The sequence below is a fragment of the Salmo salar genome, chromosome ssa01 (assembly GCF_905237065.1).
Source record: "Salmo salar chromosome ssa01, Ssal_v3.1, whole genome shotgun sequence".
NCBI lineage: Eukaryota > Metazoa > Chordata > Actinopteri > Salmoniformes > Salmonidae > Salmo > Salmo salar.
In genome coordinates, this window is record NC_059442.1 from 157,523,761 (window position 1) to 157,545,661 (window position 21,901).

At 41.4% G+C, this 21,901-nt stretch overlaps 2 protein-coding genes across 3 annotated transcripts; both read left to right on the top strand.

Annotated features, from left to right (window-relative positions):
• Window positions 1-869: 869 nt before the first annotated feature.
• On the top strand, window positions 870-15,633 carry dolpp1 (dolichyldiphosphatase 1). Of its 2 annotated transcripts, none has more exons than XR_006758509.1 (8): window positions 870-987; window positions 8,674-8,774; window positions 10,558-10,642; window positions 14,461-14,560; window positions 14,673-14,771; window positions 14,979-15,107; window positions 15,253-15,398; window positions 15,518-15,633. XR_006758509.1 is itself a non-coding variant. In XM_014141462.2 (8 exons), the coding sequence occupies exons 1-8, from the start codon at window positions 912-914 to the stop codon at window positions 15,552-15,554; spliced, it is 717 nt and encodes a 238-aa protein (XP_013996937.1). In that variant the 5' UTR covers window positions 870-911; the 3' UTR covers window positions 15,555-15,633. The 2 variants fall into 2 exon arrangements, 1 of the variants encoding a protein (XP_013996937.1); XM_014141462.2 differs by having other exon boundaries at window positions 15,309-15,398.
• A 5,038-nt stretch (window positions 15,634-20,671) lies between these two features.
• On the top strand, window positions 20,672-21,553 carry LOC123729031 (golgin subfamily A member 6-like protein 22). The gene has a single exon (XM_045702755.1). It carries the CDS (start codon window positions 20,672-20,674, stop codon window positions 21,551-21,553), a length of 882 nt encoding a protein of 293 aa, XP_045558711.1.
• The last annotated feature ends 348 nt before the right edge of the window (window positions 21,554-21,901 follow it).

The window sequence follows — 21,901 nt, forward strand, 5'->3', positions numbered from 1 at the left end:
GTAGTGCCTTGCGGTCGGAGGCCGAGCAATTGCCGTACCAGGCAGTGATGCAACCAGTCAGGATACTCTCGATGTTGCAGCTGTAGAACCTTTTGAGGATCTGAGGACCCATGCCAAATCTTTTTAGTTTCCTGAGGGGGAATAGGCTTCGTCATGCCCTCTTCACAACTGTCTTGGTGTGTTTGGACCATTCTAGCTTGTTGGTGATGTGGACAGTAGCTAAATATACTGAACAAAAATATAAATGCAACGTGTAAAGTACTGGTCCCATGTTTCATGAGCTGAAATAAAATCACAGACATTTTACATATGCACAAAAGGTGTCTTTCTCTCAAATGTTGTGCACAAATTTGTTTACATGCTTGTTGGCAAGTATTTCTCCTTTGCCAAAATAATCCATCCACCTGACAAACAGCATGATCATAACACAGGTGCACATTGGGTTGGGGACAATAAAAGGCCACTCTAAAATGTGCAGATGTCAAGTTTTGAGGGAGCCTGCAATCGGCATGCTGATTGCAAGAATGGCCAACATAGCTGTTGCCAGATAATTTAATGTTCATTTCTCTACCATAAACTGCCTCCAATGTCGTTTTAGATAATTTGGCAGTATGTCCAACCGGCCTCAACCGCAGACCAAGTCTAAAGCACGCCAGCCCAGGACCTCCACATCTGGCTTCTTCACCTGCTGGATCATCTGAGACCAGCCACCTGGACAGCTGATGAAACAGGAGTATTTATGTCTGTAATAAAACTATTTTCTGGGGAAAAACTCATTCTGATTAGCCATACATTTTTCTCATGGGGATCTACTCTTGTGAATGGATGATTTTCATGGAAGGGACCGTGTTTCCTATTGGTTGGACGGATTTACGTATTACATTCTGATTCGTCACCGGTGTCCGGGAAAAATGGCGTCGGAAGAACAGTGTTCGGTACCACTTCGTTGGCGGTCGATATCGCTAACCCACATAGAGTTCCCTGCTGGTAAGTGTATTTAAGCGTTATTATTCGCTTACATTCGTCTGATAGATGCTTGACGCTTTGGTAATCTACAAGAGATCTTGGGATGATTTGCAACTGACTGGGCACGACCAACGGGAACTGCCAAATAGTGAGACCTGGAAAAAGCGTATACACTGCTCCGAACATGAACTGCTAAATTGTGACAGTTCCGCATGCGCAGTTGACCACAATGCCAAGCTAACTAGCTCGAGCTTTCATTGCTACATTGAAGTGTTGCTTTTAAAAAATGGTCATATACAACCAATATATCTTTGTTTGCTACTTGACTACTGGCCCAATATAGCCAACTCGTTTTGATTGTGAGACCGTGAGGTAGCTAGCTAGTTACCTGAAATACACTGAGTGTATGTAGTTGGCCAGCTGACGTTATGCCTTCGAAGCCTCAAACATTGACAAAACATTTGTGGATCGTGTTACCTTTATCACGCAAATTGATCATGTGTAATACATTGTACGAACATCTTCACGTTAACTAGTTAGCTGGTTTAGATAACTTGCCAACTACCCAGTACACCAACCATTACCCATTTTAATGGAACGTGGGTATCTCATCATACAATTTAGCTAACTACCTTTATGGTGTTTGTATATTAACTCATCAGTTATCACATTGATACTAACTTCTGCTTGATGCTATCTACAGATTGTAACACCTGAGACTGAGTTTACCATGTATTTTTGGTATCCATTACTGGGGAGTTACAGGTTTGGTACTGTTTAGTGTAGCACAGAATTTTCCACCAACCGTAAAAATGTGCTACGCAGAAATTGCTTCACCATTTCCTGGTTGCAAAAATGTTAGTTTGCCCAATTTCCGTTTGACAAAACAAGCAAATACATTGAATCATTGTTCCATCTAAACCGCTGAGAAATATTTGCCATTTCCGAAAATATTTTATTTTCAACTCTTTGAAGTTGGTGTATAAAACAGGAAGCATAGAAATGGCTCACATAGAACATATCTACTGCATCTTAGACTTGCTTTCAACGAGAATGACAGATAAAACATTTCTATGTGAATTTGGTCAGGTTGCCCAAAAACCTACATATTGCAGCTTTAAAGGCATCCCACATGATTCCCAGTCGAAACAGTTTGTGCATATAATGATGTTTTGGTCTTCGGCAAGGGTTTTTTCAGTTGTTAATGCACACAAACATTTCTCGATGCAAGCCGAAGTCGGTAGCTGAAGTCTACACCCCTTCGTTGGTGATTGGTCAACAGTACAGATTTTTCAATTAAGTGTATGTTGTCATTCAACGAGAGACCAATTGTTTTCATGTACAGTTATTTTACTTGAGAAATACTGCACCAAACATCTTAGTTAAATGTAGATTTGCGCGACTAAGATCTCCTTGGCTAAAATGTAAAAATTACTGATAACTCAAGTCTTTCTTAGATTAATTCAGACTTTTGAGAAAGTGTATACCTGCTTTGGCGTTTGAAAATGGACAAACAGTACTATTGCCACTTTTCTTCTCGTTTTTCAAGCAAATGTCTTGAAGTATGCGAGCTAAGGCTGACCCCATTTAGTCGACTCGCCGATTGTTTGGTCGAAAGGCTATTGGTTAGTTGAGTAGTCGCATTTCATTTTTTTCCATGACGCACAAAACACCTACCTGTCTGATTCGCGCGTGTCTCAGTAGACTACTCCATTGCGAATTGCACAGTCAATCACTCGAAGACACGTGATACTGATTGTATATGGTTATATTATGTAAAGATAATGGTGCAACACTAATAAATCAAATATTATTTTATAACAAATGCGTTTTCTCCCGCGTTGGATATGGTCGCTGTCCACTGTACTGAAACAATCTATGGTGCACAGTAGAATTGGCGACTTTCACTATTTTTCTATGTGCATAATAGCAAAATTAACCTGCATATTGAGAGCAGCAGAGACAATGAAACAGCCATTGCCTTAAACCCTATTCGGAAGGGATTCGTTTTACTGGGGGTGGTCGGGTGATGAATGTAATTATGTGCACAAGCACAAAACACATCTGTAATTTGAGTCCCATCCGAATCTGCCATGTCAGTAATTTGTGCAGAGTAACAATTCCAGACAGAATAACCTACTGTTTTTTGGCGAACTCCAAGGGCCTCTGATAACTCTAGTCCCGTGCGAATCGACATCCATGTGTTTTGAGAGAAATGTCTGAGTTTGACAGGTGTTAATCAGGGTTTGAGCAAGAAAACAATAACTGATTCGATACATTTAATGAAGTGCTGCGCATAGCCAATATGAAGGGCCTACATGTATCAACTTTCAGTGAATTATTTTGTTAAAATGTTTTGTTCGTATGTGCCTGTTTAATATAAGCATTGCTGTTAATAGATTGCCAAGCAGCGTACAACTGGCCTAAACGTTTAGAAATGATACATTCACTTTCGCATATAGCCTTAAAACACATCTCAAGTGCACTGTTTAGCTCACATCTGAAGGCTGGGGGGGCATTTAGGATGTCTACTACGGATCGCTAAAAAATCCTAATGATTATGATCATACTTGCTCAATTCAAATATTATGGCGACACTATACCAAAGATGGTTTAGAAACGTGGGAACCAAGCTCCAGTTATCAGTGTAGCCCTGTTATCGCCCGGACTTATTCACGCCTATGGAAAAAAAACTCCAGGCATCGGTCATAATGGTCAATTTATTTGAAATAATAATAATTACAGGGGGCAGTTTGGAAATAACTAATCCAGTCCGAATAATCCTCTGGAATAAGACATTCTGGGGTAATAATTACATAACCAACGTTCTCTAGTAATACTAGTCCCGTGCAAATAGGGCTTACCCTAATTGTCTAAGAAAATTGAGAAAGCAAACCCCAACTTAATTAGGTCTATAATCAATAGCCTAACTGTTAAATGTACGTGGCTTCATAATTCATCCATATACACTACCTTCAAAAGTTTGGGGCCACTTAGAAATGTCCTTGTTTTTGAAAGAAAAGCTAATTGTTTTTGTCCATTTTAAAATAACATCGAATTGATCAGAAATACAGTGTAGACATTGTTAATGTTGTAAATAACTATTGTAGCTGGAAACGGCTTTATTTTGTATTTTTTTCCTGTGTTCCAATAGCACGTTGTGTTAACTAATCCAAGTTGATCATTTTAAAAGGCTAATTGATCATTATAAAACCCTTTTGCAATTATGTTAGCACAGCTGAAAACTTGTCCTTTAAAGAACAATAAAACTGTCTTTCTTTAGACTAGTTGAGTATCTGGAGCATCAGCATTTGTGGGTTCGATTACAGGCTCAAAATGGCCAGAAACAATTAACTTTCTTCTGAAACTCATCAGTCTATTCTTGTTCTGAGAAATGAAGGCTATTCCATGCGAGAAATTGCCAAGAAACTGAAGATCTCGTACAACGCTGTGTACTACTCCCTTCACAGAACAGCGCAAACTGGCTCTAACCAGAATAGAAAGAGACAAATACATTGTCTTGTTTGAGAAACAGACGCCTCACAAGGCCTCAACTGGCAGCTTCATTAAATAGTACCCGCTACGCTTGCTCCTATGTGCAAAGTTTGTAGCATCATATCCAAGAAGAGTCAAGGCTGTAATTGCTGCTAATGGTGCTTCAACAAAGTACTGAGTAAAGGGTCTGAATACTTCTGTAAATGTGATATTTAAGTGTTATTTTTATAAATTAGCAAAAATGTCTGGGGTATTGTGTGTAGATTAAGGCTGTAACGTAACAAAATTCAGAAAAAGTAAAAAAATCTGAATACTTTCCTGAAGGCACTGCCCTGATGTAAGGATGTATGTAAGGGAAGACCCCCATGAAATGGAAAAAAATGAATGGGAACATATTGGCACCGTACGAATCATACACACGATGTACAATACCACCCAATTTGGTCCACATTCATCCAAATCATATTGCAAATGCCATATGGCAAGTGCCAAGTGTCACACCCCAAAAATTCTATAGATGGCGAGTGCGCTCCACCGTAACTTTTTCATATTGCAAATGTAACACAAGTCAAGTCCCAAGTGTCAAATTCTGAAGAAGTGAATTTTTTTTCGAAAACTTATCACCCCCTTAAAAAAGTGCTTTCTGGGCCGTTTTTTGAAATTCTTTTTTTTTTGTCAATTACACATGTATAAGAACTGTATGAACATACTTTTGACATATTTTATTGACGTATTTTTTTGGTTTGTATTTGCTTTTACATAAGGCACATGTTTTGTCCATTTGCAATATGATTTCATAGGAAGTCAAAAGTCGAAGTCAGAAGTGACTTTTTTTTCTTTTTTTTGCCAAATGCCATTAGAAATGTCCAAATGAAATGTCCAATTATTTTTTTGTGAACGTATTGAATGTGCCAAATCACAGCAAATATCCAATAGATGGCGAGCGCGCTCCACTGTGAATTTTCTTATTGCATGTGTAACACAAGTCAAGACCCAAGAGTCAAATTTTGAAAAAATGATTTTTTGTTGTTGAAAACTTATCACCCCTTAAAAAAGTGCTTTCTGGACCATTTTTTGAAATTCTTTCATTTTTTTTTGTGCAATTACACATGTATAAGAACTGTATGAACATACTTTTGACATATTTTATTTACATATTTTTTTTTCCTTTTTTGCTTGTACATAAGGCATATGTTTTGTCCTTTTGCAATATGATTTCATAGGAAGTCAAAAGTGACATAATTTTTTCATTTTTTTGCCAAATGCCATAAGAAATGTCCAAATGAAATGTCCAATTCTTTTTTTGTCAATTATACATGTATGAAAGTATTGAATGTGCCAAATCAGGATGTTCGTTCATTTGCCATGTACGATCATAGGAAGTCGGTTTCCAAACCCAAAAGTTAGTGAACCATGTCCAAATGGCATTTATACTGCCCAAATTATATATAGTCCTATGTTAAGCCATGAATCAACCTAGATGGTCTATTTGTCATGTATGATGAGGGAGAAGTGGGACTCTTGTTTTTTAACGATTTTTTTGAAAAACATCCAAAATGACCATTACTATCACGAATTTGACATGCTCAAAAATACTGCAGAAATGCAAAATTGACTGGCCCGATGAACTCGGGATGGCCGGGCAGTGACTGTGGTTCCTCTCCATCGCTCGTTGTGGTGTTTTCATCATGTCCATTTGGTGATGTTTTTTCACTATTGAAGCATATTGCAAATGTACAATATAGTTGCAATATTTTTCAATGGGCATTTACCATCACAAATTTGACATGCTCAAAAATACTGCAGAAATGCAAAATTGACTGGGCCGATGAACTCGAGATGGCCGGGCAGTGCTAGTTGTTCCTCTCCATCGCTTGATGGTGACATGAGAGAAGTGGGACTCCATCAGTCAATTAGATATCATTCTGGCACCAAACTGATACCATCTGACACCAAACCCACTTTTTCCAACTCGTTTAGAAGCCAACTATCACATATATCAGAGCAGGCCCATAATTCACAGCGCCTTCAGATTAAACCATAATAAAAATGTAAAACATGTAGTTACGTTCTAGCTGCGGGTCCAGCTCTGACTTTATGTGTAGGCCTAGCTGAGGCGACCCCGAATCCCAAGTTTCGGCTCGATAGGTCATTTGGAGCCCGAGCAGTGACCTTAACCTCTCTGGGCTAGGTGGGACGAAATCGTCCCACCTACGCAACAGCCAGTGTAATCCCGTGGCGCGATATTCAAATACCTTAGAAATGCTATTACTTCAATTTCTCAAACATATGACTATTTTACACCATTTTAAAGACAAGTCTCTCGTTAATCTAACCACACTGTCCGATTTCAAAAAGGCTTTACAACGAAAGCAAAACATTAGATTATGTCAGCAGAGTACCCAGCCAGAAATAATCAGACATCCATTTTTCAAGCTAGCATATAATGTCACATAAACCCAAACCACAGCTAAATGCAGCACTAACCTTTGATGATCTTCATCAGATGACAATCCTAGGACATTATGTTATACAATACATGCATGTTTTGTTCAATCAAGTTCATATTTATATCAAAAACCAGCTTTTTACATTAGCATGTGACTAGCATGTGACTAGCATTCCCACCGAACACTTCCGGTGAATTTACTAAATTACTCACGATAAACGTTCACAAAAAACATAATTATTTTAAGAATTATAGATACAGAACTTCTCTATGCACTCGATATGTCCGATTTTAAAATAGCTTTTCGTTGAAAGCACATTTTGCAATATTCTGAGTAGATAGCCCGGCATCACAGGGCTAGCTATTTAGACACCCACCAAGTTTAGCACTCACCAAAGTCAGATTTACTATAAGAAAAATTGTATTACCTTTGCTGTTCTTCGTCAGAATGCACTCCCAGGACTTCTACTTCAATAACAAATGTTGGTTTGGTTCAAAATAATCCATAGTTATGTTCAAATATCCTCTGTTTTGTTCGTGCGTTCAAGACACTATCCGAAAGGGTAAAGAAGGGTGACGCGCCCGACGCGTTTCGTGACAAAAAATGCTAAATATTCCATTACCGTACTTCGAAGCATGTCAACCGCTGTTTAAAATAAATTTTTATGCCATTTTTCTCGGAAAAAAGCGATAATATTCCGACCGGGAGTGGCGGTTTTCGTTCAAAGAGAGAGAAAATAAAAACATCTCGTGCACGAGCCCCAGTCTGATGGTCCTCTGATCGGCCACTTACCAAACGCGCTAATGTTTTTCAGCCTGGGGCTGCCTCGATATCATTCAGCTTTTTCCCGGGTTCTGAGAGCCTATGGGAGCCGTAGGAAGTGTCACGTTACAGCAAAGATCCTCAGTCTTAAATAAAAAGAGCCAAGATGAACAAGAACTTGTCAGACAGGCCACTTCCTGTAAGGAATCTTCTCATGTGTTTCAGCCTGGGGCCTATGTGGGTTATGAATGCCTTATGAACCTGTCTTCGATGACAATCCATCAGGCTACTGTGAGGTCTACCTGTGTCGATTCTAAGCTTCCTGGAGCAACAGGAAGTTGTTAAAAACACCCTAAAGGTGTTTTGATATAACCAACCTACAGATTGTGAAAATCCCTCAATTCAACCCTGTATAAATCAGTCAATTCTTAACGTAAAGACTTAAAACTCAGGATTCTGTAAAAGCCTACCCCAATGACAACATGTGTCGATTCTAAGCTTCCTGTGCCAACCGGAGAGGTTAACTCAAAAAGCGTTGAGGCCTCGACTCCATCTTGTTCGGGGCCAACTGCCCATTATGCCAAACCTATGCTCGCCAAGTTTCGTCTTCGAAGTCTTTTCCGTTTAGGAGAAAAGGCCACGTTGTGAATCGTGATGTTTTGTACATTTGCAATATGATCCATTCGCCCTCTGCTGGTATTTTCCGGGACAGGTGAAAAATGGCCAAAATGTGAAAATTTTATTAAACGGAAACCGAACGTCCGAGAGACTTCGTTCGACGACTTCCCGGAAGATCCGGTGCACGGCCCGGCGCTGTCCGCAAATTTTACAAACGTTCGCGGACGTCTAGTAAGGGACCGTACATTTGCAATATGGACTTTCTCATCAACCATACAGCAAATGCCGAAATGTGCGCTTCATGTATGTAAGTTCCCCTGAATGTTCACATTTTCCTGCAAGGGGATTGTGTTTAAGAATTTCTTGTTGGTTGTTCTCAAAGGTGATCTGACTGGACAAGTGTTGGCCTACACCAGCCTGCTGCCCATAGCGATCCTCATAGGCTTTGTCACCCTCATAGTGTTCAAGCGTGAACTGCACACGGTAAGTAATGTAACCCAGATCCTTGCCCCATACGGGGTTACCCAACTCCCTGCTGGATCACTAAATGAGGACAGGACACGTGTCACAATGACACATGACACATGCTAAGCCATACAGTGGCTTGCGGAAGTATTCATCCCCCTTGGCATTTTTCCTATTTTGTTGCCTTACAACTTTGGAATTAAAATAGTTTTTTGGGGGTTTTGGCATCATTTGATTTACACAACATGCCTACCGCTTTGAAGATGCAAAATATGTTTTATTGTGAAACAAACAAGAAAGACAACAAAAAAACCTGAACTTGAGCGTGCATAACTAATCAACCCCCTCAAAGTCAATTCTTTGTAGAGCCACCTTTTGCAGCAATTACAGCTGCAAGTCTCTTGGGGTATGTTTCTCTAAGCTTGGCACATCTAGCCACTGGGATTTTTGTCCATTCTTCAAGGTAATACTGCTCCAGCCCCTTCAAATTGGATGGGTTCCGCTGGTGTACAGCAATCTTGTAAGTCAAACCACAGATTCTCAATTGGATTGAGGTCTGGGCTTTGACTAGGCCATTCCAAGACATTTAAATGTTTCCCCTTAAACCACTCGAGTGTTGCTTAAGCAGTATGCTTAGGGTCATTGTCCTGCTGGAAGGTGAACCTCCGTCCCAGTCTCAAATCTCTGGAAGACTGAAACAGGTTTCCTTCAATAATTTCCCTGTATTTAGCGCCATCCATCATTTGTTCAATTCTGACCAGTTTCCCAGTCCCTGCCGATGGAAAAACATCCCCACAGCATGATGCTGCCACCATGGTGTTCTCGGGGTGATGAGAGGTGTTGGGTTTGCGCCAGACATAGCATTTTCCTTGATGGCCAAAAAGCTAAATTTTAGTCATCTGACCAGAGTACATTCTTCCATATGTTTGGGGAGTCCCCCACATGCCTTTTGGCGAACACCAAATGTGTTTGCTTATTTTTTTTCTGGACATTAATCAGAGAGGCAACTGTGGCCCTTTGCAGATCCTTCTGGGTTACCTTTGGTCTCTTTGTTGCCTCTCTGATTAATGCCCTCCTTGCCTGGTCTGTGAGTTTTGGTGAGCGGCCCTATCTTGGCAGGTTTGTTGTGGTGCCATATTCTTTCCATTTTTTAATAATGGATTTTGTGGTGCTCTGTGGGATGTTCAAAGTTTCTGATATTTTATATAACCCAACCCTGATTTGTACTTTCTCCACAACTTTGTCCCTGACCTGTTTGGAGAGTTCCTTGGTCTTCATAGTGCGGCTTGCTAGGTGGTGTCCCTTGCTTAGTGGTGTTGCAGACTCTGGGGCTTTTCAGAACAGTTGTGTGTGTGTGTGTATATATATATACTGAGATCATGTGACAGATCATGTGACACTTAGATTGAACACAGGTGAACTTTATCTAATTTTGTGACTTTGAAAGGTAATTGGTTGCACCAGATCTTTTTCTCATTTCACTTCACCAATTTGGGCTATTTTGTGTATGTCAATTACATGAAATCTAAGTAAAAATACATTTAAATTACAGGTTGTAATGCAACAAAATAGGAAAAACGGCAAGGGGCCAGAAGACTTTTGCAAGGCGCTGTACATAAAGAAATGCTTGTGCAACGTCATAAAAATTAGATTATTATTGGTGTATTGCCCATTATTAGTAAAGATTAGGCTAATGTTGCAAGTTACATTTATGTAAAAAATGTCTAAAAGCTGTATTCATACACATGGTGGACTAAGGCACATGATCACACACAATCCTTTTCCCATTCCTCATCCCTAGATCTCCTCCTTCGGTGGGCTCGTACTGAACGAAGGTGTGAATTGGCTGCTGAAGCATATTCTACGGGAGCCCCGCCCATGTGAAGGTGGGGAAAGCGACAATTCACTTACTGTAGTGACCCAGCACATTCGGAAAGTATTCAGACCCCTTGACTTTTTCCACATTTGTTACTTTACAGCCTTATTCAAACATTTTAGAATAAGGCTGTAACGTTACAAAATGTGGGAAAAGTCGAGGGGTCTGAACTTTCCGAATGCACTGTACACATACAAATAATGCCAATACAGTGTCTGTCTGTACATCAAATATACAGTAGGTGTATGGTGTTAATTCGCAGAGTAAAACACTCAACGGACACTATGAAAGCTTAAACAAGTTTATTCTTCCTAGAGGGTCAGTACAGCTGCATTAGACAAAAACATTTTCACACACGCACTGATATTTAACCGTTCCTCATAAGCTGAGTCTCCTCCTACCCATCTGTACAAACATCGTTCTTTACTGTTAGGCAGGACACTAGTGATATGGGCCATGACCTCAAACCCCCCCCCTCACTAATTCATGACTCTCTCCCCTTATCAATGCCTGCCACATGTAATCACTCCCCTACACTCAACACATTCCAAGGTTAGTTGCACACACTATATACCTTCCTCCTATAACCATTAACCTCTATGGGCCGTCCCACCTACTCAACAGCCAGTGTAATCCCGTGGCGCGATATTCAAATACCTCAAAAATGCAAAAACTTCAATTTCTCAAACATATGACTATTTTACACCATTTTAAAGACAAGACTCTCGTTAATCTAACCACACTGTCCGATTTCAAAAAGGCTTTACAACGAAAGCAAAACATTAGATTATGTCAGCAGAGTACCCAGCCAGAAATAATCAGAAACCCATTTTTCAAGCTAGCATATAATGTCACATAAACCCAAACCACAGCTAAATGCAGCACTAACCTTTGATGATCTTCATCAGATGACAACCCTAGGACATTATGTTATACAATACATGCATGTTTTGTTCAATCAAGTTCATATTTATATCAAAAACCAGCTTTTTACATTAGCATGTGACTAGCATTCCGACCGAACACTGCCGGTGAATTTACTAAATTACTCACGATAAACGTTCACAAAAAACATAACAATTATTTAAAGAATTATAGATACAGAACTCCTCTATGCACTCGATATGTCCGATTTTAAAATAGCTTTTCGGTGAAAGCACATTTTGCAATATTCTAAGTAGATAGCCCGGCATCACAGGGCTAGCTATTTAGACACCCAGCAAGTTTAGCACTCACCAAAGTCAGATTTACTATAAGAAAAATGTTATTACCTTTGCTGTTCTTCGTCAGAATGCACTCCCAGGACTTCTACTTAAATAACAAATGTTGGTTTGGTCCCAAATAATCCATTGTTATATCCAAATAGCGGCGTTTTGTTCGTGCGTTCAAGACACTATCCGAAAGGGTAAATAAGGGTGACGAGCATGGCGCATTTCGTGACAAAAAATGTCAAAATATTCCATTACCGTACTTCGAAGCATGTCAACCGCTGTTTAAAATCCATTTTTATGCCATTTTTCTCGTAAAAAAGCGATAATATTCCGACCGGGAAAGCCTGTATACGTACAAAGAGAGAGAAAATAAAAACATCTCGTGCCCTCGTGCACGAGCCTGAGTCTCGGAGTACTCTGACTAGCCACTATCCAAACGCAATAATGTGTTTCAGCCTGGGGCTGCCTCGATATCATTCAGCTTTTTCCCGGGCTCTGAGAGCCTATGGGAGCCGTAGGAAGTGTCACGTTACAGCAAAGATCCTCAGTCTTCAATAAAAAGAGCCAAGATGAACAACAACTTGTCAGACAGGCCACTTCCTGTTCAGAATCTTCTCAGGTTTTTGCCTGCCATATGAGTTCTGTTATACTCACAGACACCATTCAAACAGTTTTAGAAACTTTAGGGTGTTTTCTATCCAAAGCCAATAATTATATGCATATTCTAGTTACTGGGCAGGAGTAGTAACCAGATTAAATCGGGTACGTTTTTTATCCGGCCGTGTCAATACTGCCCCCTAGCCCTAACAGGTTAACTTCTGGTGTAGACCCTCTAAACCTCAGCACTCTCTCAGTAATATGAATACCGTAATTTCTGGACTATAAGCAGCTACTTTTTTCCCAGGCTTTGAACGTCGCGGCTTAAACAATGACGCGGCTAATATATGGATTTTTCCCGCTTTCAATTTTTTTTCTCCAAAAAACACATTCTGAGACGTGCTCAGTTTTTTGGCGGCATGAAGCTTTCATTAGACCAATGAAATTGCCGAACGGGTTAAGGTCAAACAACTTTTTTGTTTACTGTTTAGATTAAATCGAGCGCTCTCAAACTTCCCATCATTCTGATTACGGTAGTCATTTTGTCACCCTGATTCCTGGGGGTACAACAAAGTATTTGCAGCCACTCGACATCAGTGTAAATCGTGCATTTAAGGTGGCGCTCCGTGTTCAGCGGGAGGCTTGGATGACAAGTGGGGAGAAATCCTTCACTAAAACGGGCCGCATGCGAAGAGCAACTTATGGTCAAGTCTGCCAGTGGGTCCTGACAGCGTGGAGCATTGTCAAAAAATCCACTATCATCAACGGGTTTCGAAAGGCTGGACTGCTGCGTGTTGAAGAGGGCTCAGCGGGGGATTTGCCTCCGGATGAAAGTGACGAGAGCGACAATGAAAACGATCCAATATCGGATGAAGCAATTCTGAGGCTATTCAACTCTGACACCGAAGGAGATGACTTCAGTGGTTTCAGTGCACAGGAGGAGGAAGATAGTGACCAATGACTTTCTTGGTAGGTTACTGTTTACTGCTAATTTTTTATTTTTTGTTACAAGCCGTGTTTCGTTAAAGCCTATTTATTTTTGTTACAAGCCGTGTTTCGTTAAAGCCTGTGTAAAGTTCATTTGTTTCAATGTACCCGTAGGCACCTGCGGCTTATAGACATGTGCGGCTTATTTATGTTCAAAAAAAAAAAAATTAAATTCAGTGGGTGCGGCTTATATTCAGGTGCGCTTAATAGTCCGGAAATTACGGTAAGTACATTTCATATTCTCAGAACCCAACAATGGTAACATAAGTTCATACTGTAGGCAAGACAGAATGCAGAAATGGTACACAGCATTACTTAGTTCATGCTTCCAGGATGCAGCCAGACACAGATTTTGTATTAGTCCAAAACAAATGAGCCAATGGCTTTTGTATGGGTCACAGTGGAGAGAACGGGGAGCATTCTCAGTTGTTTTGTATGGGTCACAGTGGAGAGAACGGGGAGCATTCTCAGTTGTTTTGTATGGGTCACAGTGGAGAGAACGGGGAGCATTCTCAGTTGTTTTGTATGGGTCACAGTGGAGAGAACGGGGAGCATTCTCAGTTGTTTTGTATGGGTCACAGTGGAGAGAACGGGGAGCATTCTCAGTTGTTTTGTATGGGTCACAGTGGAGAGAACGGGGAGCATTCTCAGTTGTTTTGTATGGGTCACAGTGGAGAGAACGGGGAGCATTCTCAGTTGTCAGTTGATTTAACATAGTAGGTTTTATTCGTTTCTTTCAGTCATAGACTGAATTGTTCACCTATTTATAATCATCACATCAATCATATAATTATCAAATCCTAAACTAGCAAAACACTTAATATGATAGTGTTAAAATATACAATATATACACAAAACAACAATACTATGGGTGGCAGCTTGTTGAAGGCATTTCTAACGTAAGCATCTCTGACATCAACCGTCACAAGTTTGACTAATTTCAGCTTTTGATGGACAAAAATGTCCATGAATATTTGTGATTAATGTCATAGTGTGCGGTTAAACCCTGTTCTTCTGTATCTTTTTTTCCCAGGAGCTCACACAACCCTGACAACAGAGTATGGGATGCCCTCCAGTCATTCCCAGTTCATCTGGTTTTTTGTTGTTTACTTCTTTCTTTTCCTTTATTTAAGGTCAGTTACCATTCTCTCCCAGACTACATTTATTTAAACAAAATAATAATTATGCATTGTAACCATACATGACATTTGATGTCGGCTGACGCACTTTGCCTCCTGTGTCTAGAATGCATCAAACGAACAACGCTCGGTGTGTGGAGCTGCTGTGGAGACACATACTGTCCATCACCTTGTTGGGCGTGGCCTTATCAGTGTCATACAGCAGGTGAGGGAGGGGAGGGGGAGACCCAGTGTAAAAAAATAAAAACAAGTCTAATTTATCTAGATTTGAATGTATTTTTAGACCATGACACATTTGTCAATTTGGTCCCAACTCTTAACCATTTAGCTGTTAATAACTGTACTGTAATTATCTAAATACAGGAATTGCAGAATTTTTATTTAAAAAATGCTCAATGTACCTTTTTCGCAGGGTATACCTGTTGTACCACACTTGGAGTCAGGTCTTCTATGGGGGAGTGGCCGGTAGCACCATAGGAGTAGTCTGGTTCTTCTTCACACAGGAGGTGCTTACACCGCTATTCCCCAAGATAGCAGCATGGTAAAGAACAGGGACACCTCTCAGGGGGGCACACGGGCTTAGCAAGAAGTGAACCATCAGAGCCTGGCACGGATTTGGGCAGCGTGTACTGTAGCTACTGATGTGTTCATCTTGATTATCTGTTGTGTACTTTTCCCTTTCTCAGTGTGTCTCCATTTTTTATTTTGTCCCACCTCTCTCGCCATCCCTGACCGCTGACAGGCCGATATCAGAGTTCTTTCTGGTGCGGGACACGAGCCTGATCCCCAACATCCTTTGGTTTGAGTACACGGTGACCAGGTCAGAGGCGAGGTAAGGGACATATTTTAATAACCACATTAGGTGGGAATCGGTGTGACTCCAAATAGAGTTGATGTTTTTAACCATGTTTACATGTGTAGTAATGGTTTGTATGTCTGCTTATCCTCCAGAAACAGACAACGGAAGCTTGGAACAAAGCTTCAGTGATCTCAGCAGTTCCTTGGAGAAACTGAGTAAAGGAACATATACACACACACACACACACACACACACACACACTCACTCATTAAAAAAACACACTGGAGAATCAATCATCTTCTGGACTGACCTGGTTGCAATGGTAAAAAGGCCATCCATTTACAGGTGGACCAAAAGAGTGTCTGGACTCGGCCCGGATTCCACAGCCTTAGCAAGTCCGTCCACATGCCTCTCCTTCTTGTATAGCTTGCTGAAATGCTCCCCCAATGCATGCAAGACCGTGCAAGAGGTATACTATTTAATGATACATTAATATAAACTCAGCAAAAAAAGAAACACTCTCACTGTCAAGTGTGTTTATTTTCAGCAAACTTAACATGTGTAAATATTTGTATGAACATAAGATTCAACAACTGAGACATAAACTGAACAAGTTCCACAAACATGTGACTAACAGAAATGGAATAATGTGTCCCTGAACAAAGGAGGGTCAAAATCAAAAGTAACAGTCAGTATCTGGTGTGGCCACCAGCTGCATTAAGTACTGCAGTGCATCTCATGGACTGCACCAGATTTGGCAGTTCTTGCTGTGAGATGTTACCCCACTCTTCCACCAAGGCACCTGCAAGTTCCTGGACATTTCTGTGGGGGGAGCGGTCCTAGCCCTCGCCCTTCGATCCGATCCAACAGGTCCCAGACATGCTCAATGGGATTGAGATCCGGGCTCTTCACTGGCCATGGCAGAACACTGACATTCATGTCTTGCAGGAAATCACGCACAGAACGAGCAGTATGGCTGGTGCCATTGTCATGCTGGAGGGTCATGTCAGGATGAACCCTCAGGAAGAGTACCATGAGGGAGGAGGATGTCTTCCCTGTAACGCACAGCGTTGAGATTGCCTGCAGTCTGATGATGCTGTGACACACCGCCCCAGACCATGACGGACCCTCCACCTCCAAATCAATCCCGCTCCAGAGTAAAGGCCTCGGTGTAACGCTCATTCCTGCGACGATAAACGTGAATCTGACCATCACCCCTGGGAGACAAAACCGCAACTCGTCAGTGAAGAGCTCTTTTTGCCAGTCCTGTCATGTCCAGTGACGGTGGGTTTGTGCCCATAGGCAACTTTGTTGCCGGTGATGTCTGGTGAGGACCTGCCTTACAACAGGCCTACAAGCCCTCAGTCCAGCATCTCTCAGCCTATTGCGGACAGTCTGAGCACTGATGGAGGGATTGTGCGTTCCTGGTGTAACTCGGGCAGTTGTTGCAATCCTGTACCTGTCCCGCAGGTGTGATGTTCGGATGTACCAATCCTGTGCAGGTGTTGTTACACGTGGTCTGCCACTGCGAGGACGATCAGCTGTTTGTCCTGTCTCCATGTAGCGCTGTCTTAGGCGTCTCACAGTACGGACATTGCAATTTATTGCCCTGGCCACATCTGCAGTCCTCATGCCTCCTTGCAGCATGCCTAAGGCACGTTCACGCAGATGAGCAGGGACCCCGGGCATCTTTCTTTTGGTGTTTTTCCAGAGTCAGTAGAAAGGCCTCTTTAGTGTCCTAAGTTTTCATAACTGTGACCTTAATTGCCTACCGTCTGTAAGCTGTTAGTGTCTTAACAACCGTTCCATAGGTGCATGTTCGTTAGTTGTTTGTGGTTCTTTGAACAAGCATGAGAAACAGTGTTTAAACCCTTTACAATGAAGATCTGTGAAGTTATTTGGATTTTTACAAATTATCTTTGAAAGACAAGGTCCTGAAAAAGGGACGTTTCTTTTTTTGCTGAGTTTATATTTTAACTGTAAAACACATGCGCAGATGGTAACCATGTACTGTAAGAAAAAGATTTTCAGAAAAGCCAAGAAAGAGGGCTCTCTCAAGTAACAAATATTGGCTGATGTTAAAACAGCATGAAATTAGTTATTTTTTATATTGCAGAATTTTAGGGGGAAGCAAGCAAACAGTTTTTTTGGCTCTTGTATTACGAAAAAGAGAATAAAAAAAGAACTTGGGTAAAACGTAATATACATTTGAACTCTGAAAATGTAAGAAAAAGGTGGGGGAGAAAGACCCCTCTGATACCTCTTTCCTGTCTCTGTATGACTGCCAACCCTATGTATTCATTTCCAAAATTGACTTACAGGCATTTAAGCGCTCACATACTGTACAAGCTAGGGCTAGTTTACCTGCTGTACAGCAACGAGTTCTGGATTTCTGTTTGTTGGAGATGATAGAAAAGCAGAGAAATAAGCGCCACAACACAAGGGGAAGTGTTGTTTTTCTGCGCCTCTTACTCACACAGTGAGCAAATGAGTGTTTTCTCAACCCCTTTCTCCCTGCATGTCTGACACCCCAGGAGAAGAAACCTAGGATTTGTTTTTCTTTTCTTTTTTTCCATTTTTGTTGCAGTTCGAGAGAACATGTAAAATGTAAAAATGAAAATGTAACATGAAATGGTGGATTGCCACTTGTCTTTCCAAACATTCTTTTCACCTACCTTTCCAAAACATTCCATATCTTTTGGTGGAAAAACAAACGAGATGACTGCTGAGGGAAAAATGTATTTTTTTGTTTGTTTTTAAAAGGAAACCTCAGGTCAATCGTAGCATTTGATTACGCTGTGTTCCTCTCGTAAATGCAACAACTGATGTTTGAAGCGGTCTGGTGAGGGTCAGAAACTGATTTGGAAATGTCATTAACTCCATAAAGGGAAGTAGTTCTCTTTAGATTATCATTTTTTTCCATCTAGTGTAACCCATATCAGGCTAAATAAAGATATTACATGTTTATGTACAATTGTAGGCTTCTTTTCTCTCCAATTCTTCAGTGAATAGTCAACAAAAAGTGGTCCATGGTTTGGAAATAGACAGAGGTCCAGATAAGCATCATTATGTATTTTATAGATGTCATATTTTGGGACTATTGAACAAAAATGTTGGACATATTTTTAAGGTCATGAAGTGTCAGTCATGATATTTGGATGAAACCAGCTCAAATTACTGTATGATAAGTATGAAAAATTACTGTTGCTTTTACATTGACAAAGTTTGATCATAGTTTCTTGTTCCCTCCCCCATGTCAAAAACTTGGATTCAGGAGGCAGGATTATTAAGGGGACAAGGTGATGTCATCCTAACTCTCTGTTCCATACACCAATGGTAACATGATATTCTTACCTAATTTAAATAAGTACTGCCTTGAAACCAACATCCGAGAAGGTGTGTTTGCAGAGGGCCGTGGTTTATAGACTGCTTGGTTGTTTAGCAACAAAACCAATGCATGCACAACTATGGGTCTAAACAGACAGGATTGGCTTACATTATTGACAACATGTAAGCTATATTTAATCTCAAATGTTTATTTAAAACATACATTTGCATATTGACCACTTGTGTCCAATACGTCGTTACACTTGTTGGTTAGCTAGCTAGAAATGTTTGCCCTATTGACATGAAATCAATCAAAACACCTCAAAACAAGACATGGTATCAAGAACAACCTGAAACGAGCCACTTACGATACCCCACACGGCACTTTCTTCCCTTACAAAAAAAGTTTGCAGTTTTGAAACTGCAATAAGAGTGCAGTAACTGCAGTTGCCTGGTATTTTGGATGCAGAATAACTGCAGTGTACTGCAGTTGAACTTTAGGTAGTTACACTGCAAAAGTACTGCAGTAAAAAAAAAAAAGTGTTAATTCGGACGTAGTATTTTTTTGTGTACTGCAGGTATACTCTGACTTCAATCTTTTTTCTTAAGGGTTATTCTTCCAAGCAATTTGGCAATCCAGAATCATAACAACCTGTTGACTTCTGCCCCATGGAAGCACGCACATCGTTTTCGTGACGACGTCCGCTAACCCATCTATAGAGGGCTTCAGTGTTGCCATGTTTGCGTTTTTTCTTGCAAATTGGGCTACTTTGAAAACGATGTCATGGGTGAAAATGTATTGGTCGCGGGAGGCAGGTTTTTGGGCTACTTTCGAAAATGTACCACTGCCGCCATGGCATTTTTCTTTTAAAAATATATATATATATTTCACTGTGACCTGCTGCTGACTATCAGGCAATGACCAGGCTGTTACTGAGTGAGCAAGAGAGAGCTCATTGGCTCCTGAGTTTTTCAGCAAAAAATGGAATTATAGTTGGATAAATGTAGATAAACTTTTTTTTTTAATCGCAATGACTTATACAGGAAACTATCCTCTACAGTAAAACCTTCAAATACAAATTCCATACTTAAAACCTTGATTTTTGGACAAAATTACCTGAATGGATTCTTACTATCACGAAAAAAAACTTAGAACAAACCAGAACCTGGAAATACCATCCAACAGAAAAACAGAGTGTTTAATGTTCAGTCTGAACTTACTTCTGAAGCCAAAAAGTAAAAGCCAAATTTCCAGGTAATTTTGTTTTATATTAAGCTTAGCAAGTAAGGCTACCAAGCTGCTAGGACAGAACAGACCTGGCTGCAACTTCAATTAGCACTGAAGTGTGAAATGAGATGTGTGAACTCTTGAGGCTAACAATGTGAAACTCTGCTGCCAATCTCCCACACCCAAATGCAGATGCTTTTAAAGCCCCCTGTGTCATGGTGTATCCCTGTGCAGATGTCATCACAGTACAGTACCCCTTGGATATTAAAAATAACACTGCATGGAATAAGTACAAAAAGAAGCTCAAGGACAATCGTGAGAAACTATTTGTGGACTGCTACAAAGAGGGGAACGTAAGCAACTTAATTTCCCACACAGACCATCCCCTGGCATGGCACAGTGCTATAAGAGCACACTACCCCTATGTCAAGAGTGGGTACTGGCCCAGGGTGGAAACTCAGAATACTAGACATTGAGGAAATGTAAACAACCTCTGTCAACGTGAACAAGTCTGGGACAGTAATGGTGCAGGGCATCCTCTAGCAGTGCCAGCAGGACTTTTACAGGATCAGAGGGAGAGCACAGCAGGAAAAGCTCTCTCTCTGTGACGACTCCCCCATCCTGAGTCAGTCTGATCATACCTCTTCAAAGCTGAGAGCTGGCTGCAATCCAGACTGAGGTGAGAGAACTTGAGGAGAGAGAGGAACACATGGCACAGATAACAGCAGTGAAGGTGGAGGAAGAGGAACACATGGGACAGATAACAGCACTGAAGGAGGAGGAAGAGGAACACATGGGACAGATAACAGCAGTGAAGGTGGAGGAAGAGGAACACATGGGACAGATAACAGCAGTGAAGGTGGAGGAAGAGGAACACATGGGACAGATAACAGCAGTGAAGGTGGAGGAAGAGGAACACATGGGACAGATAACAGCAGTGAAGGTGGAGGAAGAGGAACACATGGGACAGATAACAGCAGTGAAGGTGGAGGAAGAGGAACACATGGGACAGATAACAGCAGTGAAGGTGGAGGAAGAGGAACACATGGGACAGATAACAGCAGTGAAGGTGGAGGAAGAGGAACACATGGGACAGATAACAGCAGTGAAGGAGGAGGAAGAGGAACACATGGGACAGATAACAGCAGTGAAGGTGGAGGAAGAGGAACACATGGGACAGATAACAGCAGTGAAGGTGGAGGAAGAGGAACACATGGGACAGATAACAGCAGTGAAGGTGGAGGAAGAGGAACACATGGGACAGATAACAGCAGTGAAGGTGGAGGAAGAGGAACACATGGGACAGATAACAGCAGTGAAGGTGGAGGAAGAGGAACACATGGGACAGATAACAGCAGTGAAGGTGGAGGAAGAGGAACACATGGGACAGATAACAGCAGTGAAGGAGGAGGAAGAGGAACACATGGGACAGATAACAGCAGTGAAGGTGGAGGAAGAGGAACACATGGGACAGATAACAGCAGTGAAGGTGGAGGAAGAGGAACACATGGGACAGATAACAGCAGTGAAGGAGGAGGAAGAGGAACACATGGGACAGATAACAGCAGTGAAGGAGGAGGAAGAGGAACACATGGGACAGATAACAGCAGTGAAGGAGGGGGTGAGAAGCTGAGGTGTGACAGAGAGCAGGACACTCCCCCAGAGAAGCCAGCAGAGCAGCCAGCCTCAGACCCGGACCAGAACGTCAACACCACAATGGGACAGACAACAGAGGACCCACCAACCCAACAGACCCCACCCCCTCCTAACTGCCCCCCTGTCAGCTCCCCTGATAGCACCTCCTGACAACCCCCACACATCCACTGAGGACACACAAAAGCCAGAAATTGTGCTCCTCATTGATTCAAATAGCAAATACATTCAAGAGAATAAACTTTTTCCCAAACACAAAGTGGCTAAACCCTGGTGCCTAAACACTAGGCATGCCTTGGAGATGTCAGAGGACAGACTAGGGTCCCCC

What these genes read in the sequence shown, in the direction of transcription:
- LOC123729031 (XM_045702755.1), top strand. Translation starts at nt 20,672, where the DNA reads ATGGGACAGATAACAGCACTGAAGGAGGAGGAAGAGGAACACATGGGA.
- dolpp1 (XM_014141462.2), top strand. Translation starts at nt 912, where the DNA reads ATGGCGTCGGAAGAACAGTGTTCGGTACCACTTCGTTGGCGGTCGATA. An exon ending in TTCCCCAAGATAGCAGCATG is followed by an intron (nt 15,108 to 15,308) that starts GTAAAGAACAGG and finishes GACCGCTGACAG; the next exon opens with GCCGATATCAGAGTTCTTTC. An exon ending in GTGACCAGGTCAGAGGCGAG is followed by an intron (nt 15,399 to 15,517) that starts GTAAGGGACATA and finishes CTTATCCTCCAG; the next exon opens with AAACAGACAACGGAAGCTTG.